Raw genomic sequence first — 26909 nt, 5'->3', positions numbered from 1 at the left:
CATATGGATGATTTCATGCAGGAGTGCATATGCATGGGCCGATATGTTTGTGTGTGCATGCGCACAGGCGTGCTCACACACACACGTGCGCGTGCTTGCCATACGCCTGCATTTATGTCTATCTACGTGCTACTATGAATGGAATACTGGAGTTTTATCACATTCATAGATGTCTTATCTTGACATTCGCCATGGTTAGGTCCCACAGCAGTCACCCAGTTTATCTGGTAACATTGTTTATTGGCTTTGGAGAGCCTGTCTTCATAGCCTTGCTTTTAGCAAATGGAAGGTACTGTAGCCGACGGAGCCTCCTGGGAAAGATATGTTTTAAGAGCAGGTGTGTTTGTGTTTGTTGAAATGTCCAGCTATTAAAGAAAAAGATTAATTTACCAGTGGTACAGTAATTGTCTATATTAATACATATATAATATGCTTGCTCATTTGTGTGTGTTTGTGTATACATGTTTACGTGTATTTATCAAAGTTTTCTTGTTTGCATGCATTAGTGTGTTGGGAATGATTAAAAATGAGGATGAGGTGATGTAGACTTAGATGGTGCATCTACCCAGATATGGTCCACCCGCTGTGGTTTGAATTGTGTTTTCTCTGTCAGGCTGGGTGGTGGGATCCCTGGAGATCCTGGGCAGTCCTGCAAGCCTGGTGCGGAGCATTGGTAACGGTGTGTCAGACTTCTTTCGCCTACCATATGAGGGGCTGACTCGCGGGCCTGGTGCTTTCGTCAGTGGGGTGTCCAGAGGGACCACCTCCTTTGTCAAACATATTTCAAAAGGTACCACAAATTAAAAAAAAAAAGTGTAAAGCTGTTTAGAAAATATATGTGTGCAGTCTTGTGGCCAAAGTAGCTGTATTCTACATCCTCTGTCTGTGTTTTTCTTCAGGCACCCTGACATCCATCACAAACCTTGCCACCAGTCTGGCTAGGAACATGGATCGTCTGTCCCTGGATGAGGAACACTACAACAGGCAGGAGGAGTGGAGACGACAGCTACCTGAAAGCTTGGGAGACGGACTGAGACAGGGACTCTCCCGTCTCGGCATTAGCTTGTTAGGTATGTACGGACACAAAGATACACACCCATCTAGGTACACTCCAGACAGTAGGAAATGACTGCTGCTCTAGAAACTTAGGAGAATGACTCAGACAAAGACTGTCCAACCTATAAATGAGACAAACTTGTAGACAGAGATGAACAAAGGAACAAATACGGACCCCAATAGATGCACTAATGAAACAAACACCAGTTTGGACACCTGCAACATGGGGCTACATGTTATCATTGGAGAGCTGAGGGATAGACTAAGACAGGAGCTCTTTTCATTACAGCAGGCTACCTTGTAAATGGCGATACACACAAATACTATGCTCAGGCAAACATGAGCACACAACAGGCAGGTGAACATCAGTCTTCTCAGTAGGTCTCACAAAATGCACACAACAGCAAAACTGCCAGCAAGTCAGACCTATACAGACACAACAGTAGACCATCATTTCCGCTCAAACACAGACCCACACAATGCTGTACCAGAACTTTCTTTACTATCAGGAGCCAACACTTTATTAAAGGTCCTAGCATATTAGTTGAGAACGGTAGGGTATTGTTGTGGATCCCATCAGTTTCTGAAAGTAGTATTTGCCTAAATATCTAGTATGATGGCATGCATCTTTAAGTGCAGTCTCCTTTGTAATTTACCTTTGCTACTAGGTCCTGCCTGCTCACTGTCCTCTTGACCTCCTCTTGCCTACTGACTATCATCCTGACTGCTCTCTGCATCCTAAATACAACAGCACATAAATGTAAAACTCACCATCACCCATACTATCCTGCTCAGTATTAAGCCTGCATGACAACCACAGAAAATACAGGCTGCATTATCATTTCTAAATCCTAATTCTTACAATTTCAACTTACTCTTTTTTTTAGCACAAAAAAGTGCTGGATATCTCCTCTCCTCTTGCTCATGTTGACTCTGTGAATGAAATCTCATCTGAGTTCAATAAAGTAGTAGTACATTTGAGCTAATACAATGAATCAGCCTTCAGCACACATGGATTTTTATATTGTTCAATTACCTAAGTAGGTAAAACGCCTTCATGCCTGGGTGAAAACAAAGGGGGTGCCGATTATAAAAGCTAATATCAAAAAGGCAAAAGACATGGGTGTCCGGGTGGCATAGCAGTCTATTCTGTTCCCTACCAACACGGGGATCGTGGGTTTTAATCCCCGTGTTACCTCTGTCTTGGTTGGGTGTCCCTACAGACACAATTGGTTGTGTCTGCGGGTGGGAAGCCAGATGTGGGTATGTGTCCTGGTCGCTGCACTAGCGCCTCCTCTGGTCGGTCAGGGCGCCTGTTCGGGGGGGAGGGAGAACTGGGGGGAATAGCGTGATCCTCCCACGTGCTACGTCCCCATGGCAAAACTCCTCACTGTCGGGTGAAAAGAAGCGGCTGGTGACTCCACATCTATCGGAGGAGGCATGTGGTAGACTGCAGCCCTCCCCGGATTGGCAGAAGGGGTGGAGCAGTGACCGGGACAGCTTGGAAGAGTGGGGTAATTGGCCAAGTACAATTGAGAAAAAAAAAAGGGGGGGGGGTAAAAAAAAAGGCAAAACACTAACTAAACCACCAAAACTTATCTCTACAACAACTTATCCTCCATTGTCTCACTGTTCATAACTGAGCACTAGTGTTAGCCAACATTAGATTTGACATTTTATATTGGTAATGAAATGCCAAGCCATAGGCACAGCTAGCTAGTTATTTAGCCAACATTGGAAATGAAAGGGTGTGCTATCAGCTAGCTTATATTAGTTAGCTAATATTAGGTAAGGCAAATGTTAGCTTTAGCCAGCTAATGTTAGTTAGCTACACTGTAACTTGAGGCAAAATGTAGAAACTTGCCATGGTCAGCATTTATCCATAGACAATCTAATCCAGAAATTCTGAAGGTAAGAACGTAAAGTGTATTAAACTAGCTAGATTGGGGGCGTCCAGGTAGCATGGCGGTCTGTTCCATTGCCTACCATCACGGGGATTGCCTGTTCGAATCCCTGTGTTACCTCCGGCTTGGTTGGGCGACCCTACAGACACAATTGGCCGTGGCTGCAGGTGGGAAGCCGGATGTGGGTATGTGTCCTGGTCGCTGCACTAGCACCTCCTCTGGTCGGTCGAGGTGGCTGTCTGGGGGAGAGGGGGAACTGGGGGGAATAGTGTGAGGCTCCCACGGTCTACATCCCCCTGGTGAAACTCCTCACTGTCAGGTAAAAACAAGCGGCTGGCAACTCCACATGTATCAGAGGAGGCATGCGGTAGTCTGCAGCCCCCCCCCTGATGAGAGTGATGATGCAGGCAGACGAGATGTTCAACTAACGTCAAGGTTAAGAAATTGCATGGTCCATTTTAGGGGTGCCTGAAATCGTGTTACAAGAATCTTCCAGGCATGAATGTGGAGAGTATACTGTAATATTTACGATTACAGGTATGGAGGATATATAAATGTTTCTAGCCCCCCCACCCCGACCTGTTGTTAATACCTTTTTTGGGGAGAGGGGGGTCCAAGTCTTTTAGGGAGGTCAGACTCCCCCATTCCTCCCATAATTCGAACCGTGCTTTGGGTATGCTTCTCCCAGGATGTCTGAAATCTCGTTTTACATATTCTCTACTGCTACTACTACTTTCGACTGCTCCTGGTAGGGGTCACCACAGCGGATCATGTTTCTATCTCTTCCTGTCCTCTGAGTCTTCCTCTGTCACGACAACCACCTTCATGTCTTCCCTCCCCACATTCATAAACCTCCTCTTTTGCCTTCCTTTTTTCCACTTACCTGGCAGCACCATCTTCACCTCTGCCACCTCCAGCTCTGTCTTTTCGTCAGTGCAAATGCCTCCAAACCATATAACATAGCTGGTCTCACTACCATCTTACAAACCTTCCCTTTAACTTGCTGTTATCCTTCTGTCGCAAAATACCCCTGACACTCTTCTTCTTCTTCCACTCCACCCTACCTGCACTCTCTTCTTCACCTCTCTTATGCACTCCCATTACTTGGAACAGTTGACCCCAAACAAGTGTTTAAACTCATCCACCTTCCTCACCTCTACTCCTTGCATCCTCACCATTCCGCTGTCCTCCCTCTCATTGACACATACTATGTATTCCGTTTTGCTCCTACTGACTTTCATTCACCTTCTCTCCAGTGCATACCTCCCTCCACCTCTCCAGGCTCTCCTCAACCTGCTCCCTACTCTCACTACAGATCACAATGTCATCCGTGAACATCATAGTCTATGGAGACTCCTGCCTGATCTTGTCCGTCAACCTGTCCATCACCATTGCAAATAAGAAAGGGCTCAGAGCCGATCCTTGATGTAATCCCACCTCCAAGTTGAACCCATCCCTCACTCCTACTGCACACCTCACCACTGTCAGAATGCCCTCACACATATCCTGCACCACTCTTTCATAATCTTTCATAAACCACACAGCCTCTCTCTGCACCCTGTCATATGCTTTCTCTAAATCCACAGACACAATTTAACTCCTTCTGACCTTCTCTATACTTCTCTGTTAACATTCTCAAAGCAAACATCACATCTGTAGTGCTCTTTCGTGGCATGAAATCATACTGCTGCTCGCTAATCATTACCTCTCCTCTTACCGTAGCTTCCATTATTCTTCCCCATATCTTCGTGCTCTGGCTGATCAACTCATTCCAGATCTGCACATCACCCTTATTCTTGAAAACTAGTACCAGTTCCTGATTTACTATCCCCACATCATCCAACTTCCTCTCTCTCTCATTTTCTTCATTCATCTGCTCTTCAAAGTCCTCCTTCCACCTTCCCAACACACTCTCCTCACTTGTCAGTACATTTCCATCGCTATAGTTCATCACCCTAACCTGTTGTACATCCTTCCCAGCTCGCTCCCTCTGTCTAGTCAGTCGGTACAAATCCTTTTCTCCTTCCTTAGTGCCCAGCCTCTCATACAACTCACCATATGCCTTTTCCTTTACCTTCACCACCTCTCTCTCTTTGCTTTACGCCACATGTCCTTCTATGCCTATCTACTTTCTTCATCTCTCTGACTATCCCAATTCTTCTTTGCCAGCCTCTCCCTCTGTATACTTTCCTGTATTTCCTCATTCCACCAAGTCTCTTTGTCCTCCTTTCTCTGTCCAGATGACACACCAAGTACCTTCCTAGCTGTCTCCCTCACTGTTTCTGCAGTAGTTGCCCAACCATCCGGCAGCTCTTTACTACCACCCAGTGCCTGTCTTAACTCCTCCCTGAACTCCACACAACAGTCTTCCTTCTTCAAGTTCCACCGTTTGATCATTGGCTCTGCCTTCACTCTCTTCCTCTTTTTGGTCTCCAAAGTCATCCTACAGACCACCATTTGATGCTGCCTAGCTACGTTCTCCCCTGTCACCACCTTGCAATCTCTAATCCCTTTCAGATTGCACCTCCTGATATAGTCCATCTGTGTGCACCTTCTTCCACTCTTATACATCACCCTTTGTTCCTCTCTCTTCATGAAATATGTATTCACCACAGCCATTTCCACCCTTTTCGCAAAATCCACCACCATCTCTCCTTCCACATCCCTCTCCTTGACACCATACCTACCCATCACCTCCTCATCACCTCTGTTCCTTTCACCAACATGCCCATTGAAGTCCACCCCAATCACCACTCTCTCCTCCTTGAGTACACTCTCCTGTGCTTCATCCAACTCACTCCAGAATTCTTCTTTCTCTTCCATCTCGCACCCAACTTGCAGGGCATATGCACTGATAAAATTCATCATCACACCTTCAATTTCCAGCTTCATACTCATCACTCTGTCCAACACTCTTTTCACCTCCAACACACTCTTGACATGCTCCTCCTTCAGAATTACCCCTACCCCATTTCTCCTCCCCTCCGCACCATGGTAGAAGAGTTTGAACCCACCTCCGATACTCCTGGCCTTACTCGCCTTCCACCTGGTCTCTTGCAAACACAGCGTATCTACCTTTCTTCTCTCCATCATATCAGCCTGCTCTCTCCCTTTTTCAGCCATAGTGCCAACATTCAAAGTTCCAACTCTCCCCTCCACACTCCTACCCTTCCTCCTGTCGCAGCCTCTTGACATGCCTTCCCCCTCTCCTTCTCCTTTGATTCTCCTTGTTTTACATATTCTAAATGTACAAAAGAAGGCTTACTGCCTGGTCTCAATTAAAAAAGGATCCCCATGTTTTGTTTTTTGTTGTTGTTTTTTAAGCTAGTTAGAAATTTAAATACATCAGCCAGCAGTTTCAATTCATTTAAGGAAATTGGTAATTTAAGATTTTTCAACAGTAATCTAATAGTTGTATCTAAATCATACAATTTAGAATCAGAATCAAGTTTGTTGGCAATGTAGGTTTGCACATACATGGAATTTGACTCCAGTTTCGTGGCTCTCTCGGTGTGCTTAACATAGAATAACAACACTACAACACAACAATCTTCAGATATATACAAAAGGATTGACCTATACAGGCAAAATAAGAGGCGATAAAGTGCAGTGGTGCAGAGAATATATCAGAGATGCTGAAATAGATGTTAGCATGTTACTTACATACATGCCTGAGGTAGATGGACATGACAGAGTGTACCAGTATACGTATAATGTATGCTACAGTATATACAAAATGGTTGGATTTATTTGACAGTGTTAAGCGTTCATTTGAATGACAGCCCACAGAAAGAAACTGTTTTTAAAATACAAGGGTTGTGCATTAGAAAGTCAATATGTGCGGTAACCAGCACTGACCTCATGCAGACACATTTCCTTAACTTGGATTCAATTGGATTGTTGATCGCTGTCTCTGGATGTTGTCTCACTCCCTTTTTTTTATGAGCTCATGTAACAGGAAAAAAAATTCACAATTCCTAAATAAGGAACACTTGTTCCCTTTTATTCATCCAGGCGCTATAGCGGGGATCGTGGACCAGCCCATGCAGAACTTCCAGAGGACATGGGAGATGCAGAGCTCGGCAGGCAGCAAGGCCAAAGGGGTCATCTCAGGTGTGGGGAAGGGCATCGTGGGGGTTTTTACCAAGCCCATCGGAGGAGCGGCTGAACTGGTGTCCCAGACTGGATATGGTGAGTTAAGGGGTACTGGGAAGTCTGGGAAGTTTTCATTTCTTTACATTAGTTGGTCAGGAGCTTTTGCCTGCTCAGCAGCGAAATGTAAAGTGCATCCACCAATGAGCTGGGAATGAGGCTTTGTACAACAGTGTTTGTCATGATTAGTTGGGACCAATGACCTGTTTGAACCATAGAAACCTTTGCCTTGGATTTTGGCTCAGGCTAGAATGTGTAAGCAACTTATAACTACAAAAAATGTTAGGTTGTTTTTAAAAAAATAATTTCTTCTTCTTCAAAAGGAAACGCATTTGGGGCCTACATTATAAAGCTTTTTTTTTGTCTTTTCACTAATTGTATTAAATTACATTTGAACATTCATCTTTTACAGCTTGATTCTTGCTCGCTCACACTGTCAAGATTTATGTAGCACAATACTAAAATGGGATGTAGAGATCTATCTGGCGATGCAAGACTAACAGCTAGCTAAGTCACTAGTTTATTAAAAAGAACCCAACTTGGACAAAGGTATTCTAATAAACACACATGTGAACTGGAGTAAGTATGTCAGGAGCGTCATAAATCCATCATTGTATGGACGATCTCTCCCTTTCTCTCAGACCCAAGTGTTTATTAGTCCAGGCCTTCAGTACTGAGGGGTCCAGGACAGAGCTGCTGAAAGGCCTTCTGACGTCTGTGCGCACACAGATGCAATTATATACATATACGAGCTTATACATACATACACATACATCTACACATTAAATTACACATATACAATACACACAGGCAGTTGGAGTTGGGTTTGGGTTTTACTGGGGGTGCAGGAGAGGGCTGAAGCAGAGAGAAGGCTGGTGTGAGTTGGCGCTAACAGGTCTTCGCTACAGTACATAAACTACCAATGAGGTGAACAGCTCCATGCAAGAGCTATGGCTCCCTCAGGGCTGGCTCTAATCTACCTGCCCCTCCATACACCACTTGGCTCTGCACAGCAAGCAGTAGGGGTCAAGAGCACACAGAGATTCCTACACAGTCGGCACAAACATGTATGCACAAGCACATGCAAACACAAATACATCCTCATTGTTGGCTCAGCAGAACAGGAGGTGGAATAAACCTAAACACACACACACACACACACACACACACTTATCAGTGCATGTACTGATACTTATATGAATGACACACTTACTGTGAAACACATCCAGAGTGTGGAGTATCTGCTACCAATGTAGCGAGGTCAAATGTTTTATTGTTTTGTGGTGACCCTTTGACACTCCACCCATTCTCCTAACGCCTCAACTCTCATGCACACACACACACACACACACACACACACTCAGTAGAAACGCCCACACAGGGCCTTGTTGCGTTCCAGAGTACCATTGGGGTGACATCATGAGTGGAGCTCACTGTGTTTTTTATGGCTGTGTTTTAACTGCCCAATGACATCACCGGCTCACTGCTGCTGGTGTGCTGATGGCAAGACTGCGGATGTAGGGGAGGGTGACCACAAGCACATGGATTATGAACTCACAGTGACATGTGCAGATGGAGCCATCACGGAGGACAAACTTTTTCCTGTTTGCTACACTGCACCTAGAGACTGCCTCTCACCAGATGGAAATGTTTGTCCAAACTGCCGTAATAACGCTGGAAAGATGCACGGTTGCCGGACCTTTACAGCGGTTACAAAAATGTACATGAAATTTTACACATATGAAACAGAAACATGGCTGGTGGCTGTATCAGTGACTTCTGTGCTCTGATAAAGAGGACAGCGCACATTGTGTGCATTTGTGTGCATCCTGCAAGAATGTGTTCCCAAGAGAACGACACCAACCACAAATCCTTGTAAATAAAAGTATTGCTGTTAATTATATGTATCTAATTAATGCACTACTCTCCAATTCAGATACAGAAGATATCCAGAGCCTTATTTTTTCTTCTTCTCGTGGTTATATGTGTTTCTCTTCCGCCTCACAGGGATCCTACATGGAGCAGGACTGTGGCAGCTTCCTAAGCAGCTGTACCTGCCTGCTGAGGAGAAGTCTTCCTCGGCTTCCAACAGCCACCTAAAATACGTCTGGTGAGATGCTGCTGCTGCCTTTTTCTCATTTTAGATTTGACTTTTCCCTCCAGTTGCCTTGTAGCACAGGAGATGTGTGCACTCCCTTCTGTTTTTCTTGGAATGCATCCAGCTAAGATCCTCTGCCTTTTTTCTCTCCACCTCTTTTCATTTCTACAATCTCAGTTAAAAGAATAAAGGGAAAAAAAATTGGAAGGTCTGGTGCCCACTTTCCCTGCAAAAAAAGAGTCTGGAGAGATGCTTGACCTTGATCCCACACATGGTAGCCAGCCTCCCTTCCCTTGTTCTCCTAAGTTTTATAAGCACTCCGCCAAAGCCCCCAGCTAGCAAACATTGTTTTTAACTCTGAGTTTGTCCAGAGTAGTCTCCCTTATGCCCTCTGATGGGGGAGGTAGTGGCAGGAAGGCGGTTGGGAAGGTAGAAGAGCATGAGGGTTTGGAGGGGCTGTTGCTCTCTTGCATTGTGACAATGCGTTGGAGATACAAATGAATGAATGAATGCCTTTATTTGTGATTTATGAATGTTTCTGAAATAAATTCATTATTTAATGAATGCCTTTATTATCAAACTCACCCATAGCTCCGGGTTGGCTCTTGGGACTCAACACCAGGAAAGATTTCTGTGCGCTCGCACAGGGAAACATTTGCTATAAGCACAGAATCCAAAAGAGGCCTTGCCTCGTATCACTATAATGTTACCATTTTATAATGCTTTCGTGATTTCATGATTCCCTTTCGGTGGTTAAGCTAGGACTACAAGGGTATTTTAAAATCTTCCGCATGTTTGAGTCTGTGCCTGCTGTTAATTGTTCAGACGGATTCAAATATTAGAACCACTGTCACTCCCGGGGTTTGCCAGTGAGTCGGAGCTCCTATTAGAAATAGAGATAAGAGGGGCGTCCAGGTAGCATAGTGGCCTATTCCATTGCCTACCAACACAGGGATCTCCGGTTCGAATCCCCGTGTTACCTCCAGCTTGGTCGGGCATCCCTACAGACACAATTGGCCGTGTCTGTGGGTGGGAAGCCGGATGTGGGTATGTGTCCTGGTCGCTGCACTAGCGCCTCCTCTGGTCGGTCAAGGCACCTGTTCGGGGGGGAGGAGGAACTGGGGGGAATAGTGTGATCCTCCCACGCGCTACGTCCCCCTAGTGAAACTCCTCACTGTCAGGTGAAGAGAAGCAGCTGGCGACTCCACATGTATCAGAGGAGGCATGTGGTAGTCTGCAGCCCTCCCCGGATCAGCGGAGGGGGTGGAACAGCGACCGAGACGGCTCGGAAGAATGGGGTAATTGGCCAAGTACAATTGGGGAGAAAAAGGGAGAGAAAAAAAAGAAATAGAGATGAGAATGGTATAAATACTTAAACAATGAGATAATGCTCGCTCACGGTTTTGCTTGTGATGCAGCTTGAACTGAACTGGTTTCCATCAGCCACACATCAGCTTCACTACTACAAGTAGTCCACACAGTGACAGGGTCAGACTATAATGCAGTAACACTGACCAGGACACTATCCAGCCATCTATGACTGCTCTGCCATCTGCTCCACGGCTCGCACACCTGTCTCCATATGTAAACACACTGTCACAGCAACATGACCCAACACTTGAGCCCCAGCACGCATGTTTCTCCCGTCGAACACACATGTAGGAGGAATAACACACAAAACACATGTGGTAACAGGATAAATTACAGGATGTATACATCCGTGGTGACCTGTGTGGTCATTTGTATTTGACCGTGCATGCATGGGTTATCTGGGCACTATGTGTGGTCTTATGTCCAAAGAGAAAATGTCTTGCAGACCTGCCATGAATTTAAGTGTGTGTGTGCATACACACAACTATAAAAACAAATCAAAGAACCTTTATAAAAGAGGTTACCCTTCTATTCATAGTTTTTTTTAAGTTTGTTGCATAAGTAAATGGTAGAGGTGCATATATGTGCTTCTCCTTTTTTTGTGCATCATATAGAAACCATGTTTTTGCCTCCCTCCCTTCCTCTCTTGGCTACAGGAAGATGCTCCAGTCTCTAGGGCGACCGGAGGTCCACATGGCCCTGGAGGTGACCATCGTCAGTGGCTCTGGCCAGGAGCACGCTGGTTGTCTCCTGCTGACCTCGGAGGTGCTGTTTGTGGTCAGCCTCAGTGAGGACACCCAGCAACAAGCCTTCCCCATCACCGAGGTGAATTCCAATACTCGGGACCATTCATTACACATGTCCTTTAAAAGCTGTGGTTTTTCTTTATTCAGCGTGATGGGCACAAAACTGACTCAATAATATGCAAACATCTTGTCTTGTGTATAGGTGGAGTGTGAACAGGAGGCAGGCCAGGAGGGCCAGCTCACACTCACTTTACAGCAGCAGACGGTGGCCAGCGATACTGAGGTGAGACACTGCTCGAACCTAAGGCACTGAGACATTTACCATGTTCAAACTGTAGGCAAATCTCATTTGTCTCTCAAATCTGATCTGTGAGACTAACTGTCCACATTATTTACAAGTGATCAAGTCAAATTTGTGTGTTCAGGCATAATTCATCTAGCTGCATTAGTTACCATGGTAACCAGTGCAGGCTATGGAGAATGGAGATGTAGCCTCTCGCTCTTCATGCAATAGCCATGTCTAGTCATCAGACAGCATCAGCGATGGAGGAGGTCAATATGTGCAATCTGATTTGAGCAGCCAGACTGAGATACATCACTAGAACTTTGATTTGAAACGCATTTCAGTGGGGTTTAAATTTGATTTGCAAAAATCAGCTTCCATGTGTGGTTTTTTTTTGTTTGTTTTTTTGTTTGTTTTTTTGCTGGCCACACTTAATAAAAGCAATCTGATTCCAATCTCAGTATGCTTAAAAAACTGATTTGAGCTGCCAGTCTGAACATAGCCATATAGCCCTGTGAATTTTTAAAAAAAAAAATTTTTTTTTATTTTTCCCCCTTTTCCTCCCCAATTGCATCCGGCCAATTACCCTATTTTTCATGCCGTCCCGATCACTGCTCCACCCCCTCTGCTGATCCGGGGAGGACTGCAGACTACCACACGCATCACCAGCCGCTTCTTTTCACCTGACAATGAGGAGTTTCACCAGGAGGACGTAGTGCCTGGGAGGACCACGTTATTCCCCCCAGTTCCCCCTTCCCCCTGAACAGGTGCCCCGACTGACCAGGAAACATACCCACATCCGACTTCCGCAGACACAGCCAATTGTGTCTGTAGGGATGCCCGACCAAGCCGGAGGCAACACGTGGATTGGAACCAGCGATCCCTGTGTTGTTAGGCAATGGAATAAACCGCTATGCCACCCGGACACCATGAATTTAAAGTTTTTAACTCACTTTTTTTAAAACAATTAGCCGGTTTGGTCTTTTGTTTTTGTGATAGGAGTGATCAAGTTACAGATCCTGTTTTTGTTTTTAAACTGAAAACCTAAAAAAAAAAATCTCTGAGATGATGGAATAAGTGATAGAGAATTCAATCCTTGTCCTTTCACCCTTTTCCTCAGGGTGACGGTGGTCGGGAGCGCCTGTCAGAGCAGCAGTATCGGCGGCTAGTAGACTATGTGATGCAAGCCTCCCAGCACCTCTCCCCCTCCGCCACCTCACTGCAGCTGCAGCCTCCCGTGACCCTCGCCGAGCCGCCCGCCACCGTCACCAAGTCGTACCGCTACCTGGTGGAACCAGCCTTTGCCAGGGTGTTCGTCAGCAAGTTCACCACAGTAAAGAACAAGGCCTTACGCATCGGGTTCCACTGATTTACAGCTTTAGGAGTATAGCTTAAGCTGTAGGTTTTGAACACAGCTGGGACTCTGATCTGCAGTGCTTTGTGGCACACTTCTGTTTATTACAGTCCAGACAGGAATAAATGGAGATGCCATGTAGTTTTTCCCTGAAAGCCATGAAATGATCAGAGTTAAGTATCAACTTTTGCTCCTGTTTAAATAATGTAACCTTTGTCTCCAGCATTTGAATTACACTAAGGTTTTGGGATATAATGTGTCTTGATTCTATTTAACATGTAACAACTGAGATATATATATATATTTTTTTTTTTTTTTGGGGGGGGGGTAAAAGAGCTTTTTTCGTTGGCTTATCCAATCATTCACTTTGCTGGGGTTGTTTCTCAGATTGCCTTTTAAAAGTAAAACTTTCCACTGTTAAGATATTATACATTCGCGCCACATAGTCACAGAAAAAAAGGGAAAAGGATATATGTATATTTTATTGAACCATGGAAGTCCAATGTAAGTTTAATATTTCATATTCACAGTCATTTCAGTATGAGACAGTATCATTGGTGAGCATATACTACAGAATGCACTAATGTATAGACAGATTTGAGAAAACCCGGCTGGTAATGAGATGTATTTCAGCTGTGATAGACAACACCACCGTTTAACGTGTGGTTATAGTGGCTTCATATCTGGCCATGCAGGATACTGAATCCCACTGGCCGCTTGACCTTATACATTGAACTGTTTGTCTTTTATTGACATTTACTACTCTTCCAACAAAACACTGTCAGTAATAAGCACTAGGATGATTCCTTTTTCTAAGTCTTGAGTTTGTTTCTATCTGGACATCCTGTAATGTGTCGCTCCACAGAATGAGCCATTTTTTGTTTACGGTCTCCATGTTTTGAGTACTTGTCTCATGCCAATGTAAGTGCAATATTACAGACACTTTGGATAATGGTTCGTGGACGATTATGATACCAGCTGTCAATCCAAATGTTGTTACTGTTATTTTTTTAATCAATGATATAACACCTAAAGGAAAGTGGATTCACTATAACTTACTGTTCTGAGTGACCTTAAGATTAATGCCAACCCTTCACAATGCAAAACTATAGTTGTTGCTGTTGCCTTTTATATTGTTATGACAGTAAAATCAATCTAAGATTTCACATAATTTTGTATAAATGAATGCCTACGATATTGTATGTAAATGGATAATGTATTGTACTAATAGTTTAAACATTTTAATAAAAAAAAATCAACATTAATTTTGTCATTGTCTTCCATATAACAATGTGGTGAGGCACAGTTGTCTACGTTGTGTTAATATGGTGCTTATTAGCAAATATAGAGCAGAGTGAATGGATTATAATCATTATTATATTTTCAGCCACTTAGACCTGATCACCAACCTCACCCCGTTTATTGCTGTATCTGTTCTTGGTCATGGTGGACAGGATGGATGGCTGCTGCTGGCTGTTCCTGCTACCCGCTGTCCTCAGACTGTAACCAGAGGATGAGTCTGCAGCATAGAGAAGAAAGACATTAAAAGGCGTTTACATTTTTTTTAATGGATCATGAAAATTAAAGATGCATCTATGCCAAGAAGTATCACACAGAGGCACCAATGTGTAAATGCGTGTGCACACACAAACGCACACGCACACACACATTCCTGCCACCCCACCCTTTCCACATACTGTATCTCCATATTTTTCCCCTCCACGTAGTCCTGGTCCTCCATGCCAAATTAGTCTCCTCTATGTAGGACATGATGATGATCTCCATCTGTGTTCCAGGAACAGGAGGCCTCCTCTTAGGAATCCCATCCAAACACCATTCACACCAAGCTTCATTTACAGTAGCCCTCATTCCCTGTGGGCTGCAGCTAACTCCTGCATTAGTCTCATGCGTCATTTACAGGCTCATTCAATCAGGGCTCTGACTTAACTACCACGCAGTACACTGACAATGGACAAGCTGAAGGGGCTGCTGTAGCCTGAGTCCTATATAAAAATGGGTCAGTTAACCGTTTACCTGCCAGACAGCATTAGCCTCTTGGATATTCTGGATGGATTTTATGGAGGTAAAAGTTGAACATAACTTTAGTGGTGCTATGTTTTCAAGCATTTAACCTGATGTGGCAGAAGCGAGGATCAGGGATATGGATTCTTTTTCACAGTCTGTGTGACAAAGAAAGGTGTGTGTGTGTGTGTGTGTGTGTGTGTGTGTGTGTGTGTGTGTACCTGAAGCTGTGGAGAATGAGGTGGCAGCATTGAGCTGGCTCTGTTTCTTCATCAGTATCTCTTCTCTCTTCAGGGCAGCCATGTACTTGGAGTAGGACCATGACAACTAAAGAATAACACCCAACAATACATAAATGGCAATAAATAAATTAATGGATAATACCAGGAAAAAAAATGTGTTTGAATGTGGTTTCGTTTTTTGGTCCTAGATCAATGCCCAGTTTTGAACCATACCTTCTGTGTGGGAGAATGCAGCATTCTGCTCTGTCCTCTCAGCATGTCCTCTTTTTCGCTTTTCCCCTCTCCTCCCTCCTCTTCCTCATCTTCCTCCTCCGTAAAACTGGTCTCTTGCCTCTCCAGCTCTGCCTGTGTCACAATGAAGTAGGTCTGGACTGCATATGCAATGATCCACTTTAATAATGTTATATCGCAAAACAGGACCATCAGCCCCCCTCTGAGGAATAACAACTTTATAAAATGACACGCTCATCCGCTTTTGGGGGAGACCTCGGTTTACTTACCAAGGCCCTCCGTTCTTCCTCCTTTCTCCTTCGCCTCTGTCGTCTGGCTCTGTAAGTCGCTCTCTTCTCCCTTAGCAGGGGCAGGAGCTGCTCCTCCTGGACGCTGCTCTTCAATGCCTGGAACTGAGGCCACAGCTTCAGCAGCTCACAGAACACTGACAACTGGACTCCCCATCGAAAACACACCAAAAATATTACATGCACATGCATACAGGGAGAACACAAAGGTTTGTTACACACATGCATACCTGTGCACGAACAAGATTGGCTCATATGGACACAATTTAGGACTTACACCAAGACCTACACAAAAGCACACACACCAGCTGTACCTGTGCCTCCCTAAAGATGTAAGGCCCCAGGTCTCTACGTTTCTCCAATATGTGCTGGGCCTGTTCTGGTGGGATGTCTATCTGCAGGGCAGGAGGCATGGAGGAGTTTATGAAACAGTTGATGATGGTGGAAATCTTCTGTTGGATGGTAGCCTCATCACTGTGGGAATGACAAAGGTCCTACAGGAAGAGAGATGATGGAAAAGAGATGGGGGGGGGGTCCATGTTCATCTCTATCAATATGCTTTTTTCAGTACAGCCAAAGGCCAAAAGAAACTGGGTGGCCATGATGGAGTTTGGCACGCCATGTAAAAGGTAGAACGACAATCAACCATCAATTATCCAAGCTGCTTATCCCAATTGGGGTTGCGGTATGCTGGAGCCTATCCTAGCAGTAATTGGATGGCAGGTGGGGAGACACCCTGGACAGGCCGCCAGTCCATCACAAGGTCAACACATTCACACCTAATACCATCAACCCCTGTCAGCAAAACAAAACGATGGGTATTAAAAGTATTGAAAGTGGGCGACACGATGGGCATCCAGGTAGTGTAGCGGTCTATTCCGTTGCCTACCAACACGGGGATCTCCAGTTCGAATCCTCGTGTTACCTCCGGCTTGGTCAGGTGTCCCTACGGACACAATTGGCTGTGTCTGGTGGGTATGTGTCCTGGTCGCTTCTCTAGCGCCTCCTCTGGTCGGTTGGGGCGGCTGTTCGGGGGGAGAGGAGGAACTGGGGGGGAATAGTGTGATCCTCCCACACGCTACATCCCCCTGGTGAAACTCCTCACTGTCAGGTGAAAAGAAGTGGCTGTAGACTCCACATGTATCGGAGGAAGCATGTGGTAGTCTGCAGCCCTCCCCGGATTGGCAGAGGGGGTGGAGCAGCAACCAGGACGGCTCGGAAGAGAGGGGTAATTGGCCAAGGACAATTGGGAGAGAAAAAAAAAGGGGGGGCGGGTGGCGCAGTGGTTAGCACGGTCGCCTCACAGCAAGAAGAAGGTCCTGGGTTCAAGCCCCGGGGTAGTCCAACCTTGGGGGTTGTCCTGGGTTGTCCTCTGTGTGGAGTTTGCATGTTCTCCCTTTGTCTGCATGGGTTTCCTCCAGGTGCTCCGGTTTCCTCCCACAGTCCAAAGACATGTAAGTCAGGTGAATTGGCTGTACTAAAATTGTCCCTAGGTGTGAGTGTGTGTGTGTGTGTGTGTGTCAGCCCTGTGATGGACTGGCAGCCTGTCCAGGGTGTCTCCCCACCTCCCACCCAGTGACTGCTGGGATGGGTTCCAGCATCCCTGCGACCCTGAGTAGGATAAGCAGTTTGGATAGTGGATGGATGGATGGGTATTAAAAGTCTGCACACAACATTTCAAATACTCCTGTTTGTATTGCTTTAAAGCCTACTATAAAAAACCCATTGAGTGTGACTTTTTTCCGGTTAAATTCCAACACACTACCGGTAAAATCGAGGCAAGAAAAAATGCGTTGTGGAAAATACGTGTTTGGATAAATCTACTGGCGTAACACATCTGGATTTAGGGCTTTTTTCTACTTTTACAGGACAGTTTGAGTTCTTTTACTGCATGAGGGGCTGTGCACGGCCCTCTTTAGGCGAATTCACAGGCCTTTTGTACAAATAGGGTCTCAGCTTTGACGGAGCCGCTCCATGATACTGATCTACCCTTTTTTTTCCCTTCCCTCATTCCTTGGCTGATTTGGATGTATGTTTTCAGATAGCTGTCATACTGAAAGATAAAATTCCTCTTTAAGTTCAGCTTTTTGCTCAAGGCAGCAGAAGATATATCTCAGTATCTGGAGCTGTTCATTTTTCTCTCAGAGCTCCTGTCCCAGCTGACGAGAAACAGAACGGCAGTGCGATGCTGCCATCGCCACGATGAACATTAAGTGTTGTGATCTTTGGGGGATAGGGCTCCGTTTTGGCCCCATGTCAAACATATCTTTTGGAATAAAGTTTTGCCCAAGTTTCATCGGTCCAACAGATGTTTTCCAACATACATTCAGAAGACTGACTGGGTCTTTGTGCACGGTTGAGGTGGTGCTGCCATCCGACCCCTCGGCCCAGAATTGTCACGTACAGCAAAATGGACATCAAGTTCACGGAGTGGCCACGCTCAACTATACAAGCCTTTAGTTGCTTCAAGTTCACTTTTGGCCTTTTAAAACTTTCCCTCATTAGCTTCCTTCTGGCAGGAACATCCATCTATGAAGGAAAACGAAAACCTCTGGACAACGTCCGACTGGTGCCATTGGTTATGGTCCTCCCTTGTATTCCAGTGTGTACTTAAAGTCAGATGAGATTAAAAATGCCTTTTTAACCCTTTTATACCACATCCCGGTTATATTGTGCACCTATTTAATAATATATGCTAAAAAAATGTTTTACAAATTCCACATCAAAATCCAATCATGTTTTCTTCCTGTAAAACAAAATATGACACATGCATATGTACACTTGAACCAACCAATTTCAACTAATAATACCATAATCTATTTTTAAGATGTCAGAAATAAGCATCCTTTTGTATTTAGCTTGCTTTACTGGTAAGCCAAAAGAAAGTCTAATGGGTTTGCCTTTCAGGCCTCGAGGCAATAAAAACAATAAATAAATAAGTAAATACATTTGAAAGGCTGTGCAGACATTTAGTATCCAAAGCGCTTATTACATTTTAACAATAGCTTCAATGATGAATCATCTATGACTATTTTTCCACGCTCTATGTCTACGCAATAATGCAATACTACTGTTTATTATCTTTCAGTGGTACTGTATCAGCATGAAATACGGATGAGTCACATCGTGATGCACCGTTTTGTTGTCTAAATTAATCTATTCACCCAACACTTCTCTTTTCTTTTAAATTTATTTCTGATTTTTCCCTTTTTCTCCCAATTTAGTGGCCAATCGATCCCTATTTTAGTTCAAACACCCATCCTCGTACTGCATGCGTTTGCCAACCGCCTCCCCACTTCCGTGACAAGGCGAATCCAGGCCGAACCACTGCTTTCTCTGACCCACCCAGAGACGCGTTCATGTGACGAACACAAGCCCACTCCGCCCCCTCCTGAAGACAGCGCTGCCAATTATTGCTGCTTCATCGAGTCCGGGTCTGACGAGACCCAGTGGGCATATTCACCCAACATTTCTCACAAAATTGAGTTCTGAACTATTTGAGGAAGTCATCTGAAAACTAGTTTTGCTTTGATATTACCAAACAGTTCACAATGTGGTGAACCTCAGCTGGACTCTTAGATATGTTATTTCTGCATTCATAAGTAGACACAGTGATATATATACTGTGTCACAACCAATGATTTGTCGTAATAATAATGTTTTCCATGTCGCCCAGCACTACCACGCACACATTTCTCAGCCTTGGCTGTCTCTGCTTCCTCTCACCTTATAGCGCTGGACCTCCAGCCAGAAGAGCAGGTCGTTCTCCAGGAAGTCTCCTTTCAGGGAGACAAAGTGCTGAAACTGCTGGCAGGTGACAGGGTTGAGGAGGACCTGCCTGAACACCAGAATCTCCTTTGAAGTGCTCATCCACAACCCCTCCGCCTGCTGCAGCGAGATACAGGAGGGCATTCTGGGACTTGTAGGCACACTTTCGGGGGGGAGGGGGAATTGGGGGGAATTGGAGTGCAATTCAGCCAATCTCATCAACATCATCATCTCTTCACGAGATGATGATGATGATGAACTCTCGATACTTGATAGAGATATTCTGCACACAGCAGAAATTTCCATTCTGCACATTTCCTATACATTACCCCCATCGTAACTTTTACTAGCTCTGGTAAAGATGAACCAGAGAGGCCGTGGAACATTGCCCTGAGTGGTGTTTTCCTTTTCTCTTATTCTCTTCCCTCAGTGTATTTGGATGTCTTGTTCATTCCCATTGAGATCATTTTAATTCTGTGGTGGTTGTCACATCCACCTATGTGAACAAACTCTTCATACGGTCTTTCTGCTTGAGGTTTAATGTGTGCATTCATGATTATTTTTTATTTCTATTGTCTGGAGAATGGATTGGAGGATGGGAACAGAACTAGTTGGAAAAGATTCAAAAGGCTATTGAAGGAAGGTTTGTGATCGAGGTGCTTTAATCTTATTTGTTCTGGATCCAATTTAGCAAAAACAAACCGCAATGCCAAACTGATGTTTGACAACTCCAATACATCATGCCAAGTCATGAACTACATCATGCATGCTTATCCTGGAAAAGCCTCTCTATTCAAAATATCCAGCTTCCAAAAACACTTTGGCCCTACCTTCCAGGCTTCTCTTCTCTTACTTCGTCGGCGGTAGACCTGCTCCGTGAGCGTAACTTCAGCTTGAGGCTGTAACACACACACACAGAGGTTAAAAGTCAGACAATGAGAAAACTAGTATTAGACAGGGACACTCAGCACCTGTCTTGGCTCTCTGGTCAACACTTTTCCAGTCTTTATCCATGGTATCTCATCTTTTCATCTTTCTACCTGCCCTTGTTCTCCCCATGTCGCTTACATCCAATGTTCTCTCTAAATAAGTCACTCACCTTTCTTTGTATCTGTCTTGCTCTTCAGCCTTCTCCGTCTATTTCCCTTCGTCTTCGCCCTCCATGTCTAATGTGTAACGCTAAACTACTTCTACCGCTCATCACCTAATGAGAGCGGACATGTACAAGGTAAACCTGATAGCATAATGAGGCAGGGCGGTTTTGTCTGAACACCTGATGAGTCCGTCAGAAAGAATGATTTGACGTTGATGGTATTTTGTGGTTTCTCACACACCAATGCACCTCTGAACTCAATTTTCCCTCCTCTCTCTCTGGGCCATGGTATACAAACAACACTGTAAGGCAATGCAGATGGACTGTGATCTTGATAATAGGCACTTGCACAATGCTTAAGGGACAATACTTTTGTCCCTTGGTCACAGTCCCAGCCTCCTGGAGATTTATGCTATCATTTGTGCTGTTCTTGTTTAAAATTGCTTTAATGCTTTTTGTTTTAGCTATGACAACTTCGGCATCATTCTCATCACTTCTCTCGTCTTCTTTCTCTCTCTGTGTGAATGCTGTGGTGAAGTCTGCCTCGCCTCGTGTATATGTGAAGTCTATTATCTCTGCAGGGCCCCGCGGAGCTGAGCTGGCTTTGTGGTGCATGGTCCCGCCGGATCTTGACTGCAACTGTAGGCTTCCTGATGTTGTCTTGGATGGTCACAGTTTCACTAAATTTGCCTTTTTACAAATTGGATCAAAACCACATTTGGAGGTGGTTTGAAATGCGATTTCAATCGGATTTCTACAGATGCATCTCAGTATGGACGCTCTGGCCACCCAAATCGGATTTCAAACTGTCCGGAACTGGAGCATCGCAATGTATACCGGCCTCCTCCGTCACTAAGTTGTCTGGTGTGACCAAGGAGTTCTGCACTGTGACTTGACAGCACGATTGGAGGGCAAGATGATGGGTCTCTATTTCTCATGCTTCCATGTTGGTAAACCGTGTCACCAGCATATGTAGTTACTCATGCCCTCATCAATAACTTTGTAGTTTCTGGTGACCACTCCACTGCTGTCGACAATCCATTATCTGCATACCGACTAAGGTCCGTCACTGGTGTGCTTAATGTCAGTAGTCTCAAACGACCCATGTCAAATATTTTTGTAATAAATGTGTGATTAAGTTAATCATTGTAAATCACATTTCAGTGGCCTTATGCATACGAAATAGGTAGCGATTGTACAGAAAACGGCTTGTGTTCTATTGCAACAGGTGTCTGAAATTCAGATTTGATCGGAAATGTAAAGCACTTTGAGTGGCTGCTGCAGCTAAAAAAGCGCTATATAAAATGTAACTTGATTGATTGATCGTTACGACAGCAATCAATGCAGATAGGTTGTCGATGTCTGGACACAAATTTGATCTCATCTCTTGCAAATAACAGACGGTGCAGACAGTCTGTCTTAAACATCTGATTTGAGAAACAAATCTGATTTGCCTGCAATCTGAACAAAGCCAAAGAGTCCCCCATGTGACTTCCGATTGGGCAATGTAGGGGATGGCCATGCTGACGGATAGCTCTCATATTTTCCACAATTCTGTTGGCACCATTCATATATTTACCTCATCTCATTGCATAAATCAGACAATGAATGGACTTTTCTAGCTGTACTAAATTGTCCCTAGGTGTGAATGTGTTGGCCTTGTGATGGACTGGCAGGGTGTCTCCCCGCCTGCCGCCCAATGACTGCTGGGATAGGCTCCAGCGTCCCTGCGACCCCAATTGGGATAAGCATCTTGGATTATGGATGGATGGATGGACTTGTCTTGATCCATGCCCAATAATCCAGGTAAGGAAATCACTGACAATCATTGACAATGTCCAACTAGAATGAGTATATAAAAATAAATTCCTAGGTGTGATACTAGACCACAGAATCTGCTGGAAACCTCACATAACATAACTGCGAGCAAAGCTGGTAAGGGGCATTGCAGTCATGAGAAAAGCAAGTCACATTCTGGATCATAAATTATTGTACACTCTGTATTGTTCGTTTATTTTACCATATCTGATCTACTGTGTGGTGGTATGGGGTAAAACCTACAAAACAAACTTACAACCATTATGTATACTACAAAAAAGAGCCATACGGATAGTTAATAATGTAGGACATCGTGAACAAACCAACAAGCTAGTTTTAAAGTCAAGTGCCTTGAAGTTCAAGGATTTAGTAGAATTTAACACAGCACGAATAATGTTCAAAGCAAGAAACAATCTACTACCGAAGGGGAACATAATTTGAGAGGGAAATCAAACTTCAAGAAATTATGTGTTCAAACAACTTTGAAGAACACGGGCCTTTCAATCTGTGGGGTAAAACTGTGGAACAGTCTGAGCACAGAACTCAAACAAAGTACAAACATTACACAGTTCAAGAAGTACACAGGACTGATTTTTAAGAGATATATGGATGAGTTGTGTTAACTGTCTAAGTTTTATCTATCTCTAAAAATGTATTACTTTTTTTTTTCATTTTTCTTTCTATGACACCAAGTGGGTATTTGGGTTGTATGTAACATTGAGATCTGTGTATTCTTGGTACATGACATTAGGATGTGTTTTTCTTTTTTCTCTTTCTCTTGTGTTTTGATGTGTTTTTTTTCTTCTTATTGTTCACAGTAGTTGAGTTTGTATTGTGCAGCACAACTTGCATTGAATTTGAACTATACAGTAGAATTTGAGTTTGAAATGTACAGTAGCTGAATTAATTTAAGAGTAGGTGAGAAGGGGTGGGAGGAAATTAAGTGTATACTTCCTCCTACTCCTTTTCCAACGTGTAAAAAATAATCTGATGCATACGGAGATTTGTTCACTGAGTTTGATGTGTGGATTTGTTGATCATTTCAGATTATTGGCAATGGCTTATCTGTATGTTATATCCTGCTTGTTTACATGTTTGAAATTATCATTCCTTCATTCATCATAAATGAGCAATGGTTAGCAGCTCTGCCATCTTATCCACAGGAGCTGCTTGAGTTGCATGCAGTCCAGTCTCCTTTCGCTTGTCGCTGTTGTCTCAGCATTGCTGGCCGACTTTTTGAAAACCAAGTCGTTATCACGTAAAGTGAATCAGTTCATCTGGACACGACGTTTATTGGGAGAAACATTTCATGAGTGATGAAGTGATGTTACTACTATTATATTCCAGTTATGTGTTAGTAATTCATTTTTGAAAGCATTCAGGAATTACTCTGTTCTTATTCATATATTTAATGTTGTTGGGAACTTTGTTCTCCCTACAAGTATAGTCATAGACTGTAAAAACTGGTAGATGGTCACTGATGTCATTTATTAAAAGCCCGCTCTTGGTGTGGCCTTCTATAATGTTTGTGAATATATTGTCTATTAAGGTGGCACAGTGTGGTGTGAGTCTGCTAGGTCTAGTGATTTTAGGATAAACCCAAACTATACATTGCATTAATGAACTCCTCTGTCTTATTGTGCTTATTTGGATTTAACAGACCTATATTGAAATCCCCACATATGAACATGTTCTTTTGTGTTGATTTTGAATACGTTTCTTCTATTCAGTCCTTAAATATATCAGTACTTGATCCTGGTAATCTGTAAGTACAACTTACGATTACATTCTTCTTTTTTTCCATACAGATTTCAATTATGATACATTCCACCACATCATCAACAGCTGTTGACATAACTTCAACCACCTTGTAATTGAGGCCGTTACTCACATACAAAGCCCCCCCCCCCATTTTTGTTGCTCCTGTTCTTATAAGGCAATTCGTATCCAGCTAACTCAAAGTCAACACGTTTCTCAGGGCTAATCCATGTTTCAGATATAGCTGTTATGTTGAATGGATTCTTTAAGTGACTTAGATATTCTTTGATGTTTTGGAAGTTGGCATATAGGCTTCAGCTGTTAATGTGGATAATTGAAATTTTATGATCTGAGTTGACCATCATGTTAAACTGATCATTGGTGTAATATAGACAGTTGTTGATGTTGTTGAAGAAATTATTTTCTGGGTCGTGATCCTTTTCCATATCTTGTGATTTGTGTTCAGAAATTATATGAACGTCTTTTTTTCATGTTCTCTAATCCCTGTTGTTAGCTGATCATCAATGTCTCCAACCGGTGATGAAAGGCTACTGTCTGGTCTTGTCATGGTTGTGTATAATGTTTTACTTTACGTTTCATTGATTGGTGTGTTGAGCTCTGTTGTGTTGTTTAGTACTCACTGAAATTGATAACTTAGCGAAAGAGCTCGAGAAAAACCAGGAAAGCCTGGCGGCAGAATCCAGAACATGCAACTCTACATCTTTGGAGACCTCCCTTTCACCTATATGGCTGTCTCTGGACACCATCAGCGCCCGCATTGGACTCACACAATCAAAAGATAACGACCATGGAAAGTGCACTCACCAACCACAGTGATGAGCTAGCCGAGCTGACATCGAGAATGGATAAGCTTGAAAAGGCTAACATGGCATTAGCAGCCAAAGCAGAAGACCTCAAAAACCGATCCAAATCACAGAATCTAGTAATTGTTGGATTACCAGAGGGGATTGAAGGAAATTCGCTGTTAGAATTCATCTTAGCTCAGCCACAAAATCATAGTATGTGAGATTTTCCTGAAACCACCAGAATTGGACAGAACACACAGAACACCTGCTCCAAAGCCTAGCCAACGCAAATGTCCCCGGGCCATCATCGTAAGATTTCACCACTTTCAGGACAAGTAGTGTCTGCTTTATTGGGCCAGGAGGCACAAAGAGGACATACAGTTCAACGGGCAACAAGATCCTGTTCTTCCCTGACATGAGTACAAACTTGGCCAAGCAGCAGGCGGCGTTCAAAGATATCAAGGCCAAACTCCACAAAGCTGGAATTGCTTTTGCCATACACCACCCAGCTCGTGTCTTCATCACCACTGATGGGAACAAACATCACTTCGATACCCCTGGTGCAGCAGAAACATTCTACAAACAAATAAAGGAAAAATTGGTGGTCAATGCCAGTTAATGCAGATGGCTAAAAGGTGCTATGGTCTATACTGGTTGGAAAGGTGGCCTTTGAGGTGAAAAAGTTTAATATTTACACCTCCGCTATGTCTTTGAAGGACCTTATTTGAATAACAGCTAAGAACTTAACACTTCACCCACATCTGACCAGTTCCCTTCAAGACCGGCTGATTTCAAATGCATAGCAAACCACCTGGCTTACTATATGTCAAAAACTGGTTACATTTCACATACTCCAAAATGGCTGAGAGGGTTATTGCATTGTGACATCATCCACAGTAGCTCGCTGGAAAAAAGAAAAACGATGGAGGTGCATTCCCGTGCCAATCCCGGACAATATGACCCCCTGTGGTCATATGTCCTCCCACCGACCCCGTATTGGCACGCCCACCGGAAGCGCTATTCCTCTTTCCATCTCCAACTAAATGAGATCGGTCGATGGCTGTTTCTCTCTCGCTGGGACCAAGAGTAAAACTGCAAATACGCAAGTAATCTAGTGATATACTGGTATATTAGATACTAACTTATAGTTAGCTTACCTTTTATCGCCAAGATGTTCGTTAATCCGGTCGATGTGGCCGGATTCTACGCTTGGTGCAGGTGTGTTAAACCGGCGACGCTCCGATGGGATCCCCATCCGGACTGTGTCTCCCATATCCCGCATGTTCACTACACGGGCTACTTGAGGGATGTAGACCGTAATGAGGTCGACTGCAATTTCTGTAAAACCATCAGAGGATCGGGGTGCCAAAGGTGGGCTGCCCTGTACCGTCAAAGATGGGGACTTGCAGATCCCTTCGCACCTGCTAACGAGGCGGCTAGCATGGTGCTACCTAGCTACAGCCATGGGGCGGAGGCTAGCAACATCCCTCCGATGCTTCCTAGCTACAGTCACGGGACGGCGGCTAGCATTAGCATCCCTCCGGAGCCAGAGGCTATCCCACCATCCGGGATAGTTAGAGAGGACTGGATCAATGAGATCCTATCTCTCCCTGGTGAATCCGTGGCATGTTATTCGGCGGGTGCGGAACCCGAGGATTCACTGCCTGAGTAAGTAGACGATCAGGGCGTGGAAGACGACCAGCCAAGTTCGTCTCAACCAAACAAAGATGGCGACGCCATGCAACGTGGGTCCGAAACATTCCTCGCCAGTTTCCGCGATCTGTTCGCGCGAACGGTCAATTCTGCCGACATCGTTACCGAGCCGGGCAATCCTCAAGATCCGGTGGTAGCCGATTTTCCACGAATGGCAGAGAGGGTCAGGGACTCCACTCTACCACCTTATCCTCACATCGAACGAGC

The 26909-nt window shown here is 44.3% G+C and overlaps 2 protein-coding genes across 2 annotated transcripts in view; one reads left to right on the top strand and one right to left on the bottom strand.

Moving 5' to 3' along the window:
• LOC130117622 (intermembrane lipid transfer protein VPS13B-like) overlaps positions 1 to 14220 on the top strand; it is a 457273-nt gene extending 443053 nt beyond the window's left edge. The window contains exons 62-68 of the mRNA XM_056285747.1: positions 614 to 790; positions 900 to 1070; positions 6975 to 7151; positions 9120 to 9222; positions 11238 to 11406; positions 11530 to 11610; positions 12731 to 14220. Coding sequence (XP_056141722.1) covers positions 614 to 790; positions 900 to 1070; positions 6975 to 7151; positions 9120 to 9222; positions 11238 to 11406; positions 11530 to 11610; positions 12731 to 12979 — 1127 coding nt within the window. The 3' untranslated portion in view covers positions 12980 to 14220. The remainder of the gene's footprint in view (positions 1 to 613; positions 791 to 899; positions 1071 to 6974; positions 7152 to 9119; positions 9223 to 11237; positions 11407 to 11529; positions 11611 to 12730) is intronic.
• A 135-nt stretch (positions 14221 to 14355) lies between these two features.
• The window catches only part of LOC130118504 (regulator of G-protein signaling 22), a 76207-nt gene continuing 63653 nt past the window's right edge, over positions 14356 to 26909 (bottom strand). The window contains exons 18-24 of the mRNA XM_056286956.1: positions 20345 to 20406; positions 19473 to 19631; positions 16061 to 16240; positions 15724 to 15890; positions 15442 to 15580; positions 15208 to 15313; positions 14356 to 14483 (exon numbers count right to left, since the gene is read on the bottom strand). Coding sequence (XP_056142931.1) covers positions 14356 to 14483; positions 15208 to 15313; positions 15442 to 15580; positions 15724 to 15890; positions 16061 to 16240; positions 19473 to 19631; positions 20345 to 20406 — 941 coding nt within the window. The remainder of the gene's footprint in view (positions 14484 to 15207; positions 15314 to 15441; positions 15581 to 15723; positions 15891 to 16060; positions 16241 to 19472; positions 19632 to 20344; positions 20407 to 26909) is intronic.

Source organism: Lampris incognitus, chromosome 9 (assembly GCF_029633865.1).
Source record: "Lampris incognitus isolate fLamInc1 chromosome 9, fLamInc1.hap2, whole genome shotgun sequence".
Classification (NCBI taxonomy): Eukaryota; Metazoa; Chordata; class Actinopteri; order Lampriformes; family Lampridae; genus Lampris; species Lampris incognitus.
This window is presented reverse-complemented; position numbering and strand designations above follow the sequence as displayed.